The sequence below is a fragment of the Neopelma chrysocephalum genome, unplaced genomic scaffold, assembly GCF_003984885.1.
Source record: "Neopelma chrysocephalum unplaced genomic scaffold, ASM398488v2 Primary Assembly neopelma1_22, whole genome shotgun sequence".
In the NCBI taxonomy this organism is placed as follows: domain Eukaryota; kingdom Metazoa; phylum Chordata; class Aves; order Passeriformes; family Pipridae; genus Neopelma; species Neopelma chrysocephalum.
In genome coordinates, this window is record NW_020897689.1 from 8,236,516 (window position 1) to 8,253,448 (window position 16,933).

At 36.3% G+C, this 16,933-nt stretch overlaps 1 protein-coding gene across 3 annotated transcripts in view; it reads left to right on the forward strand.

Annotated features, from left to right (window-relative positions):
- JPH1 (junctophilin 1) overlaps positions 1–16,933 on the forward strand; it is an 83,544-nt gene that overhangs the window by 45,544 nt on the left and 21,067 nt on the right. For all 3 annotated transcript variants that reach the window (XM_027692477.1, XM_027692300.1, XM_027692386.1), the window contains exon 3: positions 9,511–9,629. In XM_027692477.1, coding sequence (XP_027548278.1) covers positions 9,511–9,629 — 119 coding nt within the window. The remainder of the gene's footprint in view (positions 1–9,510; positions 9,630–16,933) is intronic.

Below are 16,933 nucleotides of genomic sequence, written 5' to 3' on the forward strand. Positions count from 1 at the left end.
AGCCAGTAAAACCCACAGAATTTTAAATATTTTTTCATGTTTTTCCTGTAATATTCAGTAATGTAGTTTTCATGCAGCGTGTTGCAAGTTACATATATATTAGTATGTGAAAAGAGATCAGATGCTGGTTTACGCTACAAAACCTTTGGTATTCTTTGCTAAAATATTTCTAACACTGTGGACTTGTCTTTGCTTGAAAATAAAATAAATTCATAAAAAAACCCACATCAGCTCTGTATAGGGGAGAGATAAGAAATAGGCATTGTCATGGATGACATTTGACATAATTTTCCTGAATAAGTTTACTGACTAATAGAGCTTCCAAAAGTTTTTTAAGTAGAACTATTCTAACAAAAAAAAATCTAAATAATGACATCTGATTTCATATTTTCTGATTTTTTTACTTTTTAAAGTAATTGAAAGTGATAAAAATCAGAACACTGAAAAATATGAAGATAATGTTTTGAATGGAAAAAACAGTCCATTTTTATGCCAAAAAAAAAAAATCCTAGTCTCTTCCTGTAAGCTGTTCTTATTTTTCATCTAGCTGTACTCCTGGGATGATGATTTGTTGTTGCTTTCTTACGCTTAGAGTGTAGAGTAGCTGCCAGATATTGATGTTGATGATAGCAGTCATCATACCTACCATTTTATTTCATTTGTCCCAGGTGGAGAACAGTTTTTTAAAAATATTTGTGCTGGGGGAAGAGCAATGCACTAAACATACCTTAGAAATTATCTAAGCAAATGATCACAGTGGTCTATGTATTCCTATTTCATTGAGCAGGATTGCCTTCTCTGTGCAGAATCCTTATTACATGGAGTTGTTTTTCCATGAAGCTTGTATTTTATGATGAAGGGAATAGAAACTTATTTAATTTCCTTTTTGATTTTTTTTCACTTAACTATGTCATCAGGAGCAGCTGAAGCTCAAGTGTACATCTAGTGTTTTATGCTTCCAGCTAGATTCAGAAGCTCTCTTCAGTGAAACAATATAATTGACTTTAGTGATTGGAAACAACAAATTGTTTGCAGCTATCCTTTACCCCTTTCAAAAAGAACCTCTCCTGTCTGCAGGAATTAATATTATGGGGCCAGAAAACTGGAAGAAAATATTGCTAACTAAGTAGACTTGGTAATAAAATAGGATAGAATATAGTCTGTCCTGTGAAGTAAGATGGACAAATATCCATCTAGATTTATACTTTTCTCTAGATGTACTTGACATTTAAGAGGCATGAAAAAATACTGTCAGTGAATCACCATTGGCAAATATGAGGGAAAAAACCCTAAGAGCATAGTATACAGAAGTGTATTTTGTCCAAATGTAAATTTTCCCACAGGAAAACTTGCATTCTGCTTGAAGTGATGCTGCTCATCTTGCTGAAATTGAAGACTATGCCACCATTCCTGCTGGTTTTTAAAAGACTTGTAGATGTGGCGCTCAGGGATGTGGTTTAGTGGTGGACTTGGAAGTACTGGGTTAATGGTTAGAGTTGATGATCTTAAAGGTCTTTTCCAGCCTAAATGATTCTATGATTTCTGTGCCAGTGCTATGGTCAAGTATAATCAATATGAAAGCAAAACTCATTCATTCATACTGACAGAATGGTGGTTAAAATTGAGTATATCACATGAAGAGCCACATCCTTTATTCAGGGGCAGAATATCTGTCACGCACATAAATAATGCTAGGCTAGTGGGACACCTAAGGTTATGGAGAGTACCATGTAAAGCAACTCCTCTAGTGATGCTTAACAGCAATTTAAAACAACTGTCAATTCAGACATCTGCATGTGACTCTTTTTCCAAAAAGGTGAACAGATGTGAGGGCCTGGAAGACAGACTAGGCTAGGGAGATTGAACTAATCTATCTCTATTGTTAAAAGTGGATTTTCAGAAATACCTTCTTTTGAGTATGCTGTCCTTCATTAACCTAAAATCTTTCTGAACTGCTGTGAATATGTGTCTAGTATTACAGAAATTAGTTCCTTGGCACTCCTGAGTTGCTGGGCTGTTCTGGCTTTATTGATATGGACCATAGAGGTCTAAAGGAGAGTGCAAACATGTTCTGATTCTTCACATAAGAAGGCAGCTGATTCCTCAACAAACACATGGATTGGTGTTTGCCGTAAGAGGTTTCATACATTTGTAGGTGCAGCAGGGAACGTTCTTACTGACTGCTGCAGAAGTGTAACATCCACATATTTCGGAGGTCTAAACTGTAAATAGTTCAAGTTACTTATTTTTAATGGAGTAATGGGTGTCTCCAATGACATGATCAGAGTCCTTATGTCAGATGTCTAAAATACTTAATGTAAACAGCTCCTAAATCAGCTAATCTCACTTCCTGTAAACAAAAGACTATGTCATTCTTTTCTCAGAAAGTGGATTAAAGGGGACATTTGTTACAGTGCCTAGTATAATTGCAAAGGCTTAAAAATGTCCATCTTTTTCTCTGTCGATTATACCTATAACATTTTAAGGTCGACTGTGCCCAAATTCAACTTCTAATTGTTGGACAAGCTAAATCTTTATCTGAAACACTTCTCCCCATTATGTCTACCACATATTCCACTGTCAGATACCCATGTGTACACAGTGGTAAGTGGCTTCTCAGTGTTTCTTCGATAATGACTAGATACGAGGCTCAAGAAGTTTAAGTCAAAAAGCTTGTCTTTTTAGAACCAAAATTATTCTGTGGTGCTGACATTTCTCTTTCCTTCTTGAGATGTAGATGAGCTGGGCATTGTTCCATTAGTGGTTTTATGGATGCTGGATTATGTAGTACAGCAAGAACAAATTCCTTAGTTTATACTTGATTTTCATCTTACATGTATTAAGATCACATTAACCCTTCCTTTTGCATCAGTATGTGAGTTTAACCAGCATGATATTATACTCCTTCTATGTTATTTTCCATACCCATTTCCCATACTGCCTATATTTTTGTGTTTCCTAGTGTTCTGTTTTGGCGCACTTAAACACAGTGGGGTTTGTTATCATTGAACTTTGTGTTACAGTAAACTGTAGATTACAGTAACTTAAGGTTACAGTAAATTGGCCTTGGGGGTTTTTAAGAATTCAGAAGTTGTATAATCTACCCACTCTACCATAGTATGTTTTAGCTTGTATTGAGACATTCTAAAAGTAAAATACTAAACAACCAAAAACTAACTCCTAATGTAAAATGCACATATCAACCCTTTTCTTTGATGTCTTCTGCATTAAGCTTTGAAATGTATCAGAGAGTTAGCTTTTAATCCATTTTGATGTACTTTATTAATTCCATGCAATTTATGCTGTCGTTTAATTACATTGCCATAGGGTGCAAAATCAGAAGCCTTGAAAATAGTCCAAGTATGTTAAATCAAGGCAAACTAGATAAGGTATAGGACCCATAATCTTTACATGTGTATGAAGTGTCTGGCAAAATACTTTGTTAAAGCATGATGCCTGGCACAATATACTGTTAGCCTCTAAATCTTTATGGATATAGACCCAGTTTATTTATGCCATTATTTATACCTAAGACTAATGTCTTACTTACTAGTCATTATCCCTGGGTTATTTTTTCAAGTACTGAAAACAGGTTGGCCATTTGCCAGTTGTACGAAATTTCCTCAGTTTTTCAGGAGTCGTTAATTGAAGGTTAGTATTTTTTCAGTTCTTGTAATATGAGTTAAGACTGAAAAATATGAGAAATGGATTTAGGCTGTGAAGGAGGAGTTTTCAGGAGCAAAATCCATTAGGCAAGATGATGCGGATCGATGTGCCAGCAGTGTGTTTGCATAATAGATCTGCTTATGCTTCACTACATCAGACTTCACTAGTTGTACCAAGGTAGTCCAGTTCCTGAGTGAAGTCAGTTCATGAAGAAGGAGTGGCTGGTTGAGATTAAAATTTAGCAAAGCACAAAGATTGATGAAGTAAAGCACTTAAAATTGAGTTCAGACTCCTTAATTGAGGACATATATCTCATTTTGTTATTTCCGTCTGTAGTTTAGGAGGACTTCAGGTTTCACACTGACATGAAGTTTTTGTATTGCATTATCTGTAAGTCCGTCTTTTTCCTCTCTCTGTTTCTCTCAGAAAAAGAGAAATACTGCTGGTATTCAGTGACCTACCCTCAATTCTGAGCTATATTACAGCAATGAGTTGTTGAGAGTGATGAAGCCAAGAGTTCCTAGTTATGCATGTATGTATTTTTATTCCTACCAAAGCAGAATATTGTTTTTCATCCAGTATTATCACTGAAATAAGCTGAGGAGGATGGTTAGCACGCTTGATAAATGACACTCTCTCTTGCAATGCTAAGAAGTGCAGAGATGCTAAATAATTACTGAACATTCATTATTGATATATAATATCAGAAGAATATGGAAATAAAATGGGGGCAACGAGAAAATTAAACTACCAAACAACTTTGCTTAAAGTTTTCCTCTTCCTCTCAGCTCCTCTTTTCATGGAAATGCTATGGATCTCTGTACTAATTTTACTAATTTTACCAGAACTTGGTTTTGCAGAATTGAGCCTCTGACAGATAGAAACAAATATAAAAATGTTAGAAAGTTTCATACCTGGAAAAAAACCCCAACAGTGTGTTCTCTGCTTTCTGGAAAAATCACTGCATTTTAGAGTTTAGGAAGGTGGGATTGTGTTTAGAGAATTCCAGTTTCAAAAAGGATGATAATGGGTAGTAACCCACAATAGTTAATGTTAACAGACAAACCTGATAACTGTCATTAATAAAATACATCTCTGAGAACTTCTTGTAGGTTTGACCTTTACTGATTTTTTTTTTTGCTTTACAATATAGAAATCTGTTCATAAGTAACATTGTAAATATTATTGGTTTAAGATAATTTGATAGGAGCATAATTTTGTTTCATATACTGGGCAAATAGAAAGCAAAATTATTTTTATAATTTTGAGAAATAGGAAGCAAGCTCCTGGAAAGCTTTATGCTGGAATCACTGTGTTTAATAAAATCTGAAAAATGAAACAGAGTAAACATATGTTGCTTACATTTTTAGTTGACTCTGAATGAGGCATCATTACAAGTGCATTGAGGGATACCATGGAAATACAAAATAATCTGGAGGGTAATGGACAGTTCTAAATGGGTTTTAAATTTAGATGAACATTACATAATGCATTCCAGGCACATGGCATTATATATAAGCATTGTTGCTGCAGAATGGGAGATAATACTGCTTAAGCTCTTCAGCCCTCGGTACTCCTCCTTCAAGTCATTTTTCGCATATAAGTAGATAGAAATCTGATCATAGTACTGCTGGAAGGGGGAGACTGCTTGTAGGGAGCCTCGGGCTCTGTGCTTGTAATGTTTGAGTGTAATTAAGATGATGTGTCCATGTTTACCTGCCCAACCAAGCACAGAAAAGAAAGGTCTTAGTAAAGAACAGTTGTCCCACAGTCTAGAAAGCTTAAGCTTCTTTCAGAATCAGACCCTGATATGAGTCTGAATACAGTTTCTCACAATACCAAAATTACTCAGTTAGCCATTGGTCCTCTAGCCCTCCATCACTGACAACAGAGAATGATAAATGTAGGGACTCCACATGCTGCCACCTGGTACTAAGACTCTGCATGAGCTATAGGTACTTGTTCCTCCTTTATGTAAATACAGTTTGATTGCTGACACACATAACACTTAATTTTGCCCCTGCCTTGATTGAATTTACCACCACTGTGGACTCATTATTGAAGTGATAGGTTGTCCCTCTAAATACAAATTGGTTTTGGTAAATAATTTTTATATTGATTTATTTGAAAGCTTTCAAACGTGCTTGAGACATCATGTGGAATGTTAATGGTATGATGACACTTTCAAGTAGAAATACATGGAAAACCATATGGTAATTCACAAGTTAGTAGTGTGTATTCACTATTACAGTTACTGAGAATGAATTTTTACAGAGAACTGCCTGTTCACCTAAAATAAAAAATCATTAAAGGTCCTTTGCTGTGGATTAGAACCTGAATGAAGCTTTGCAAAGCAAGTCACTTGTTTTCCTGTACTGCTTTGCAGTCTGCTTTGCTGCCCACTTTCCTGCATAATTTCTGTTTTGCTGCTGAAACTTCAGATCGATCCTTCCTGGAAAATGTGTGGAACAAGATGAAAAGCCTGCTGCAATCTTTTTCTTGGCTAGGGGAGAGGAAAGGAGACATTTTGAGTTTTGCTTTCAAAAGTTCTCTTAAAGATCTCTTGTCTTGGCAAAAGATGTAGAGTTCTCTGGGGAGAAAAAGTAGAAGGTGGTCATTCAAATGTGGGTCATTTTTACATGATATATCATAGACTTAAATTTCCATGAATAATTGCTGATAACAAACAAAACTTCAAGACTTTGCAGTGACAAAATTACTCCAGAAATGAAAGGTAAAGAAGGCTTTCCCAAACTGTGTGAAGCATAAATGGAGCAAATGGATTCAATTTCTGCTTTGATAGTTCTCCTTTATAAACATTGTCATTCAAAACTAATATATTTCTTCATAGTTTCTGATAATAAAAGTCTGATAGTGTGGTGGTCAGTGCAAGGCAAAATAAAGCAAGTACAAACAAAACGTAGTGTCAAGCAGCAGTAATTGCAAGCAAGTAATTTGAAAAACATACAGAGAAATCAAGTGTGGAAGTCAGAATAAAAAGACTCAGGAAATTAAATAGCAACAGAAAACTTATTTAAGTCTGACACTTAAAAATAAGTGTGCAGGAAACAAGAAAAAATGTCTGAAGATACAGTTGCAAATTGAGATGATAAAGTACACATTGCTGAAGTTAGCCAGTAAAGCATCCAAATGCCAAGGTGATAACTAGCAAGCAATGCAAATAATGAAAAGCCTGCATTCACAGGCAAAGCACATTGCTGCTGTTCTGTGGAAAAGGATCATCTCTGCTACTTTCTCCTGTTCTTTCACTTTTGCCATTTGTCATTGGCGATGCTTGTTGGAGAGGCTGTTGGGAAAGTGTCTCCGCCCTGCCATGTGCACACACTCCTGTTTGGCTGGTTGAAGGTCTGCTCAGGAGCATAAATGTTGGTTTTGTGCCTTACCCTCCTGTGCCTGGTTAGTTCCTCTTGCTGCGTCATCTCTCAGCACAGCACTGAGACTGCTCCAGTGTGTCGCTGGGACATGCCTTGGCAGTGTTTGCTTCTGAACAGTCGCTCCTGTTCTGGTCTGCTGGAACTCCTGACTGTGAGGACAAAAGGGGCAGAATAGCAGGAAGTGAAAGTTGAAAAAAAAGAGGTGTGAGAGAAGGCAGCCAAGGAAAGCCATGCTCATTTACCTTCTGTTCCCTTGGCTTCATCCTGTTGCGACTTGCTTTGCCCAGCTTCATGTAACAAAGTTACATGAGCTTTTTACTCATGTCACCATTTAATTCCTATACTAATTCATACTGTATAATGGAACAGGATGTGTGATTTGCTTCTTGGATATAATAATATAGAAAATTCACAGACATCAGTAAATAAATGTATTATCCTGGCAGTATGTCTTCCTGGTACTGGTCATTTAGTATATGAGGTTTTAAAATGTCTGTTGTAGCAGTAGCAATAGTGTTAGACTATTTTTATATGGGAGTAGTCTGGTTGTTCTTTCATCACAAAAAGATGAGCAGTGTCTAGTTTATCTATGTGCAGACTACATTATTGTCTCACAAAACAATGCCCCAGTGCTAGGATTGCTTCATTAAGTTTATGCTACATAGACATAATTATGCAGGAGCTAAGAATAGCTCATCTAATTGAAAATAATGATTATAGAGAAAGAACGGGTTTGATAGCTGTTACTAAGCAAGCACATACCATACACCCATTCATGAACTGCACAGAACACATATGGGATTATGCGGTGTGTTTGTTTTTATTAACAGTTTCTTTCCCCCATCCTAAGTACAAATTGAAGGTGTTACAGCTTATTTGCTCATTATCTTTTTTTCTCACAGACCGAGAGGGACCCGCAAGAAGGCAGCATAAGCTGATATTTATCTAGTAAATTATGACAAGCTAAGCTTTGAAATAACATCCAACATTTATCCCCACACACATTTTAGGGAGGATGTAACTTAAATAAATCTTCTCCAGGCACCACAGATGAAACTGTCTATGTGTTTTTTTTATGACTGCGTTTATACTAGTACCCTACGGGATTAAACATCCTTTTAGAAATGCAAAGTCTGCCGTTCTGTTAATCTCTTGATGCTCATTCTGGTTAATGCTAACTTTTAATTCTTGCTTTGTCTAAAACACATAGAACTCTTCTTTATTCCTTGAAAATAAAACTGAATTTTTACTATGAAGTTGTTGAAAGTTTTAATTTATTTGATTGCTGTTGATTATTAACACCAGGCACACAGGATAAAAGTTGGTGCTACTGTTGTTCTCTTAACTAGTTATTTTCTTATTTCAGTGTCAGTTTTCTACTAGTTACGAGAAAAGGGATGAGATCATGAAATTTAACATATCTGGTTTAGGAAGGTTATTAATATCTCTAGAGTCTCAAAAAATTCTGCTGGTTTGCCATGTTTAGCTTTCCCTCTATTTTAACGAACCATTTCATAGCTCTAGGCTGTGTGCTAATGTTGTGGAGGCACAGAGAGATCACTGCCATCAGGAATTTTTAAACAGATGACTGTTTGGAAAATGAAGTGGTGAGAGAAGATGGGACAAACATAGATGCAAACCTGCAGTAACACAACTATCAGTTTGCACAGTCTGGAATCAGAGACCTTTGCACAAGCTGTTCTTGAGGCTTTTTAAGAAATAGCAAAAGGAAAAAATGGAAGCAAAGGGCAGATTACTTTACCAGAGTATTCCAAACTGTTGTCTTGACTTCTGAAAAGTTGCCTTTTCAGATGGTTTTTGGATTTGAAATTCAATGAGTTACAAAAATTTAAAACTGTTAATGAACTGTTGGTTATACAAATACCTATTGAAGTGTCAGACACATTTTCTGTGCTATTTCTTTGAAACATAGTCTGATTTCCCATATTTTTGGGCCGACATACCTGAATTTTGCCCTTCAAAAGTTTTTACATGGCACCCAGCATTGAGCATTAACTTCGAAATGTTGTGAGGGTAGTAGCATTTAAACACCATGTATCCTGGTCCCACAAAAACCTGTTTAGGAGTCAGGGTGGTGGCCCAGTCTGACCTTCTGCACACTTGTGTGCACATTGTGGTAAGATGAAATTAAATCCTAACCCCAGATTTCTGTCAGATAGTATATTTTTTTTTGTAATTTTAATTATAAGCTTGGGCCGTAAATTGTGTTCCTGCAAGTAAGTGTGATTCGAGGATGAGCAGGACTGAAGAGCTGAGAGGAACAGTGGTTTGATTCTGAAATACCTTGCTGATTCGCAGTTACTCACAAGTGAGCGTAAGAGCACACTATACAGAATAGTGTGTGATAGCTGAGGTCCTTTACTCTCACATTCTTGATGCAAGTGATAAAAGACTCCTTTGCATAAAAACTGTTTTCTGCTTTGTACAGAACCGCACATGCAAGAGCTAAAGCTGATGCTGCGGATCAGGCTGCTCAGGCTGCTCGACAGGAATGTGATATTGCAAGAGCAGTTGCCAGAGAACTTTCACCAAATTTCTACCAACCAGGTAATTGTAGATTGGGGTTTTTTGTGGCTAATTGTTTTATTGCAGTGAAAAGATTTTGTGTTAAGTTAAAGTGTTGATTTCATTTTGAATGTTATCATTTAAACGGAAATAATAGTCATCTCAGTCATGAGGAGTGTACATTGCTAAAGGAGATTTTGCTTTCAGTTTTTAATCATTTGCTAACTATAGCTTTGTATGAAAACAGTGATATGTTGAGAAGTACCAAGCATATAACTTCACCTCAGATTAATAGTTTATTCAGTACGGTGTCAAAGATAGACTTCAGAGAACATAAATCCACAGAAATTTTGGTTAATTTTATAATATGTTTATTAGTGGAAAGATCCTTAGCTTTTTTGCTGTCCAGTGGAATTCTTGACGATCTGGGTTAGCTAAGGTCTGAATTTTGGTGAATGCTTGACCATTAGACATACATAATCTGTAAGGGAATCTTTCTCTGTTGTGCCTGTGGTGCTCTGTGAAACATTGGTTCCGTATTCAAGATATAATAGAATTAGGTCTATCTCACTTATATCAGCGTTGCAGCCCATTTTAATCTGTCACGTGGTTTGAAAAGTTGCTATAGAAAGAAGCAAAGCTGATTTTGCTTTGTTTTTCTGCTCTCTTTCCATGAAGCTAATATTTTTGAGTACTGCTCTTTAGCTTAAGACTGAATAGATAAAATGGAACTCCATTTGCCAATTTAATGTCTTTTCATGTCTGCCCTTTCTTTCACCTGTCAAATTGAGTTGAGTCATATCTTGTTATTACTTTTCAAGGACCTGCCAGCACTCGTATGCTAATATAGATTATAGCTCTGAGATTCATTTTCACTTACTGTCATCTTCTGCATATCTTTGTTTCAGACATAACCTGTTTATTCTTAAATGTACCCATATAGTGAATGCAGGCTAATATCATAACCCACAAAATAAACGCACAACAACATTCTTCAACATTTTCTAAAAATGCATCTGTTCCCTTCAATTTTTATTTCAAATGACTACTGTATATAACTTGTTACTAAGTCTTTACTGTCAGAAAGTTTAAAGAATACTCGTTTTTTTCTTTGTTCCTAAGTACTTGGTTGTATTTTGGGGTTGGGAGAGTTGGGGCACTCTTTTTTTATTCATTTAGTACATAAGTCAAGGATTGGCCACCTGATTAGAACCTCCATTGCCCTTGCCAGTCTTGTAAACTTTCTTTGTGCACAACCTGATGTAAATTCATCTTTCTTGAACATGGCAGTCCAGAACTGTAGGCAAAGTTCAAAAGAACTATTCCAGTACTAGCTTTAAAACAGTATAAATATGTACCTTTCACTGTTGGAAATTACCTCAATACTACCTCTCCTATGGACTTGTATTAGTGGCCCATACTTCTGTGATAATCAAGTCTTTTCTTTTTTCATTATTTCATTCTTCTATCAGCTGAAAAAATTCCAATTTATAGCAGCAGGTCATCTTGCCAGTCATAAGTTAAGAAGTCATAGGCGTAGCCATGCAAAGAATTGAAGCACTTGGAAAGAAAGTATTTGAAAGCTGCCAAACCCTTGAAATAAAGAAACGGCTGGAGCACTCGAGTGAAAATGCAAACATCTGATGGTGTGAAATTTGACACCAAGAAATTGCACAGATCAAGAATTTCTCAGATGTCTTTTTTTACTTCCAATGAAGTAGCATTGCTGACAAATTGGCTGAGATTTGGGGACAGAAGGTGTGGGATCTTATTTTCCTCTCATTTGAAACTTTTATTCCAATTACAGAAGAGAAGAATTTGTATCACCTCTGCAAATGCAGCTGGATATGTGTGCAGTGATGTAACAAACCTTTTCTTAGAAGAGTTTACTTACTCTGTTCTTTGTGTGGAAACATCTCTCAGTTAGTTAGCTACCTATCAAAAGATAAATACCTCTTCTGGAGTCTAAATTTTGCATTTCCTAATTATTTTCAAGATGGCCAAATACAGCGTGTTTGTATACACTTGAAAAAAATTGCTATTCCCATTGCTTGGGTAACTTGCAAGATGCCAAGATATTAACTAGATTTCAGTTATCCCAAATAAGCTGCAGCAAACCACCAGGTTCACACATCATTGTGATAATTTCAAATACTATCATGTCTAAGATCTTTTCCAGACTCAGTGTACATATGCCTTTTTCGGATACATTTCTTCTGTGTGGTACCAGTTAACCCTGAGACTCACTTATCCACACGTTTGTTTATGGATTTCCCAAGTGTCATGCCAAGACTTACTGGACAGTGTTGTCATTAGCTTTTGTCATTTATGGTAATGAAATAGATAAGTATTTTTAATTATTTACATTCACTCACACAAACAACAGTAAGTAGCTGCTCTTTGAATAGTATTTTTCATGTGTTTGAATGAAAACAAGGTAACCATTATTGCTTCCTAATAGCAACTTCTTGGTTTTCCTCTGTTTCTTGAGCTTTACATTTTTTACAGTATCTTTATAAGTCTCTGTAAGTGCTACTAAAAGGTAATGGTAAGTTTTGTGTCTCAGTCTCTCAAACTATAGTTAAGTGAAAGCTTTCCATTGTACTAAATAGTCTTGAAAATAAGTTATGAGAAAGTGTAATTTTTCTCTTATTTATTTAACTGCTTAGTACTTCAAGCATGCTGTCGGCAGTAAATATATGTAGTATATCAACAAGCCTCTTCAAACAAAGAGACAAAAAAAGTCAAATACAAGTACCTCTCTGTAAACAACTGTGAATTTTTTTTTTCTGTCTTAATGAGTGATCTCTGAATTACTTGCAGCCTAAGTCCATTGATAAAGCTCTTAAATTTTAGATTCTTAAAAAGCAGCCTTCTGGGCCATATAGCCTAGTATTACACACAAATTGCAGTTACAGTGGATATTCATAAGTCATTGTACCATGACAGTTCATACTTTCCATTTACTTTCTCTCACGTTTCACTTTTATGTTCATTAAGGCATTCATCAGAAGCTGCCAAGATGTTCTAGCTTTGTAATGTAGTTAAAAGGAGACTAAAAGGAGAACAAAGCAGTAGGAAGTAAAGTGGCATCCAGCACATAAGAATAATAATGTCAGTGATTAGGTATCGTAGAAATCTTGAGATTCAGGTTTCGCAGTGATTGATTGCCTCAGTGTTTGCATATGAGTAAAGCCAAGTATGATTGAAAAGGTCAGAGCCATGGTATAAGGAGTTATAAGGTTGCAGGGAGCTGTTTTCCCTGAGTTTGTTCATGCTATGCTCAGGCTTCTACTTTTGCTGTGCAGAGATTTGTCCTAGTGATTAATAATTACGAGGATTCATATCTTTTCAGAGCCCTACACACAAGGCTATACATTTTGTAGATTTAACAAATGTTGCAGTCTTTACAGAGGCCATATTTTACAGGCCTTTTTATCAACAAATAAAATGAATTTTGAGAAATCCCAGCTCTGACCTGCTTGTTTCCTCCAGGCATCACAAAACTTGTAGATGTGTCAAAAGAGAGCATGCCAGGACAGAAACAAATGAAACCTGAGTCATAGCCTCATTCAAGGGAGTCATCCAGGGACAGTTTGAGATTGTTTTTGCTTAGAGAAAAAATAAATGCTGTTTTGTGTCTCTTGTTAAAATGTAGAGAATAGCAAATGACTTATGGGAGTGCTGTATCAAAGGTCTAACAGAAAAGAAAGGATTATGTACACCCAGTAAAAAGGAGGAGTATTGTTCTGATATTGCACAAGGTTAGAGGATGCTTTGACTTACACATTCATTCTAAATTCCACAGACTATCTCTAGGATATAGTCTTGTAAACACACTATCAGGAGGTAAACTGAAGTATGAACTGTACAGACTGGACAGCTAAGCCATAATTGTCTGTGTGCATGTATATCCTGCAGCAAATGGATACTGCTCTTTCATTCAGTTTGAATGAATAACATTTGATTAAATGAAAGAAGGGTGAAACTACTTTGCTGCAGGGTAAGAGCAGTCTGGGCACTTTACCACAGAGGAATTAAGGTCTGGAAATTCAGATCTGAATTGTTTTCTGGCAGATTATTTGTCAGGCTAACCAGCTGCCAGATGAACATACATGGATCACCAAAACAATTCATCCAGCTTTTGATCTCCTAAACAAGGCATGAGAGAAATCAAGGAGCAGTTTATCAAACTAAAGCTGTCTAAAGAGATGGACAGAATTTTTTCAGGTGAAAAACATGAGCAAATATTTTCTAATGATAAGAATAAGAATTTAGCAGGTTTCACCATTATTTTTTATTATAATGTTTGGTTACTCTTAAAGCATCAGTATTAACATGCTGAACATTGCTAGTTTCACAAATAAGCATTTTGAGTTTATGATAAGGCAATTTGTAATGGCCTCTGATGCCTCAAAGAGCAACTGTGGTTTATATTCTCTTTTGACCAGTGGTGGATGTCCGTAGCCTCAGAAAAAAACACATCCTTCCCATCTTCCTCCTCTCTGTCATCGCCACCTCCTCCAGTTCTCAAAATGCAAACTCCATATGGACAGCAAAGAGAGATTTCTGGCTGATGCTAATTAACTAGAATGTCCTGGCTAAATGCATATGGGCCAGACCAGATATTTGTATTTAAAAAGCCAATTACAATGAGCATTTTGCCTGAAAAGTTACCAGCCATGCCATCAGTTTGTGCCTTAGAGCATACGCTCACTACTCTTAGTCATACAAAAGCCTGTTCATTTTCTGAATTTAGTCTACATATGACTTCATCATCCGCACACAACTGCTGTTGGGATTCTTGCTATGCCATTTTTTCTCTACAATTTATCACTTCCATTCTCTTTCTGCAGAACTCTGGAGAAGCCATAGCCTATAGACATATCCTGATGCACTTCTGTTGTATCCAGTAATCAAAGAAAGAAGGTGCCTTAAAAGAAAAGATGTCGGTTTCAAGCTTTATTCTTGTTCTCCGCTTTCTTTTTATAACCCTTGTCATACCAGTCTTCACAGTTTGCCTTCCAGATTTATCACTGGTCTCACCAAGCCCTACGTACAGATGCCCCCACCCTTTCCTCTTGCCCAGTGTGAGGTCCATCCAGCTTGCTGGCAGTCTGCATCCATCCTGCCACATTGCCATACACACATGCTGGTTCAACCCACTCCACAGCATTCCTGCATGCATCTGGAACAAGAAAGCGTGCCTGGGAGAAGGCAAAGCAAAGAGAGTTTGCAAAGGCTTACCCTTAATTCTTCAGGATGCTTTCTCAATCTCTCCAAGATACTTTTCAGTCACATAATAAAATGATTTGCTTAGGAAAAAATGTGCATAATTAGTTTTGAGCAAATTAACTTTTAAAACTAATAACAGAGAACCAGTTTCCTGTAGAGAGATAAAGCTGCTACAATCACTGTAATTTTCACAGGCTTGCATTAAGTACTGAGCTAGTTAATTTGCATCTAGATGAAACTTGTTGCCTAGTAAAGGCTACAGCTGTGAAGCTGTCTAGAAGCCTGGACTAACTTCAGTGCTGTCTTGGCTATGTTGCTATCTTGAAGTAACTTCTGGAATTCTAGCCTAGGTATACCTATCTAGTCTGACACCACGAGTGTGTTAATTACAGGTGTAATCTGGGAGAAAGAAGTCAGTGCTACTTAGAGTTTTAATTACCTCCTTTCTCCTGTTAAAAATTACTCATTTGCTCTGAAAAAGAACCATTCCTTCCAGGACACAGAACCTGCCCACTGTTGGCCTGCTCCAGTGAATTTCTATATTGGTCTGTCACGGTGTCCAGCCAAGGACAAGATGAAGTAGGGTCTATCACGTGGGACTATTATCACAGTGTCAACATTTCCATTATAAATCCTATTTATAACTGCATCATAAATATTTGTTCCGTGTTGAAATTCAGCTAACAAAGTCTGTACTGAGAACTTTCCTTACAGTGCTAATTTTCACTAAAGTATGCTGATCTATTCTGAAAGGATTTTATTATACTAGTGAAGGTTTAAAATATGTTATAAAAGGCTAGGTTTCTCTTGTTATGTTTTTAACACAATGTGGACCATTAGAGAAAAATAATCTTTGCAGCTGCATTCTATGTTTGTCAGGGCCACAGAAATCTTTTATTCCAAGAAAGTGTGCAAAATTTAAGAATTACTTAAAAGTAGAGAGACTGTAGAGATCTGAAAAAGAAAGATCTTATTCATATTATAGACCTGAGTAATGTAATGTAGTATTGTTCAGTATGACATAGAAGACCATGCTGAGAATTTAGAGAAAATGAAGATTTCTGCCTACTAGTTTTGTAGCAGTTATTCACTCAGATCATAATTTGAACAGGAGTCAAACCTGGAACTGAAACATAGTCAGCATGGAATTGGTAGTTGAATTTTTTTTGTATGATGAGATTAAACAGGATAAAGATTGTAAAAAGACAAGCTAGAGAGACCAAGAACAGAATAATGGGAGATTATTTTCCTTGAAAGTATAGTTTAAAAATGAAAGAAAAATAAGGGTGAAGTAAAAGAATAAATCACAGATGTTAACAGGGGAGAACTGTTCCAGAAGAGGAGAATGGCCATCTGTGTCAAAGGAGTATGAGAATAGAGCACTGATCCTGAGATATGACTAAGAAAATCACGGAGGCTCCTCAAAAAGTATCAGATGAAGGGCAGAAAGTATTTTGTCGGAGGCAGTTGCCAAACTGTGAAGATAGATTTGAAGAAGAGGAACGGTAAATGGATATTGCAAATTTAGACTTTAGAAATGAAAACTTACAGTGCAGATGTGAAGGGGAAGAAATGACGCTGTGTGAAGTCAGAATAGTAAGTGGCATGATGATTGGGGTTTCTCTTAAAATACAAAAGATCAAGAACGTACTGGAAAAAAGCCTCAATAGGATGCAGGACTAAGCAGCTCACATATCCTAGTTCTACCAGAATTAAATTGCTTGTTGTATTTCTATAGTTCTGGCATTTGCAATGCCAGAATAACAGTCAGCTCTGCTAGCCCACTTCAGTCTCCTAGGCTTTAAAATTAATTTCAGTGCTAGATATAAGAAATTAATTTTCCTGGAAGTGTGGTGCAGCTTAATGAGTACTCTCTCTGAAAAATACTGGGTTAATTCTCAACCCTACAAGAAAATTCATACAGCCATATATTTTAAAAGCAGTGCATTTTGAGTCTCTTTAATTTACTCCTGTTTTTGCATCTTTCGGGTTCATAATTTCAAGTGTTTTTTCTATAAACACAGGGATAAAGGAGACTTCTAAAAAAATTGTATGACATCATATAATCAGGAATCCCTTCAAAATGTGTAGAGTTTAGGTAAAGACAGTAA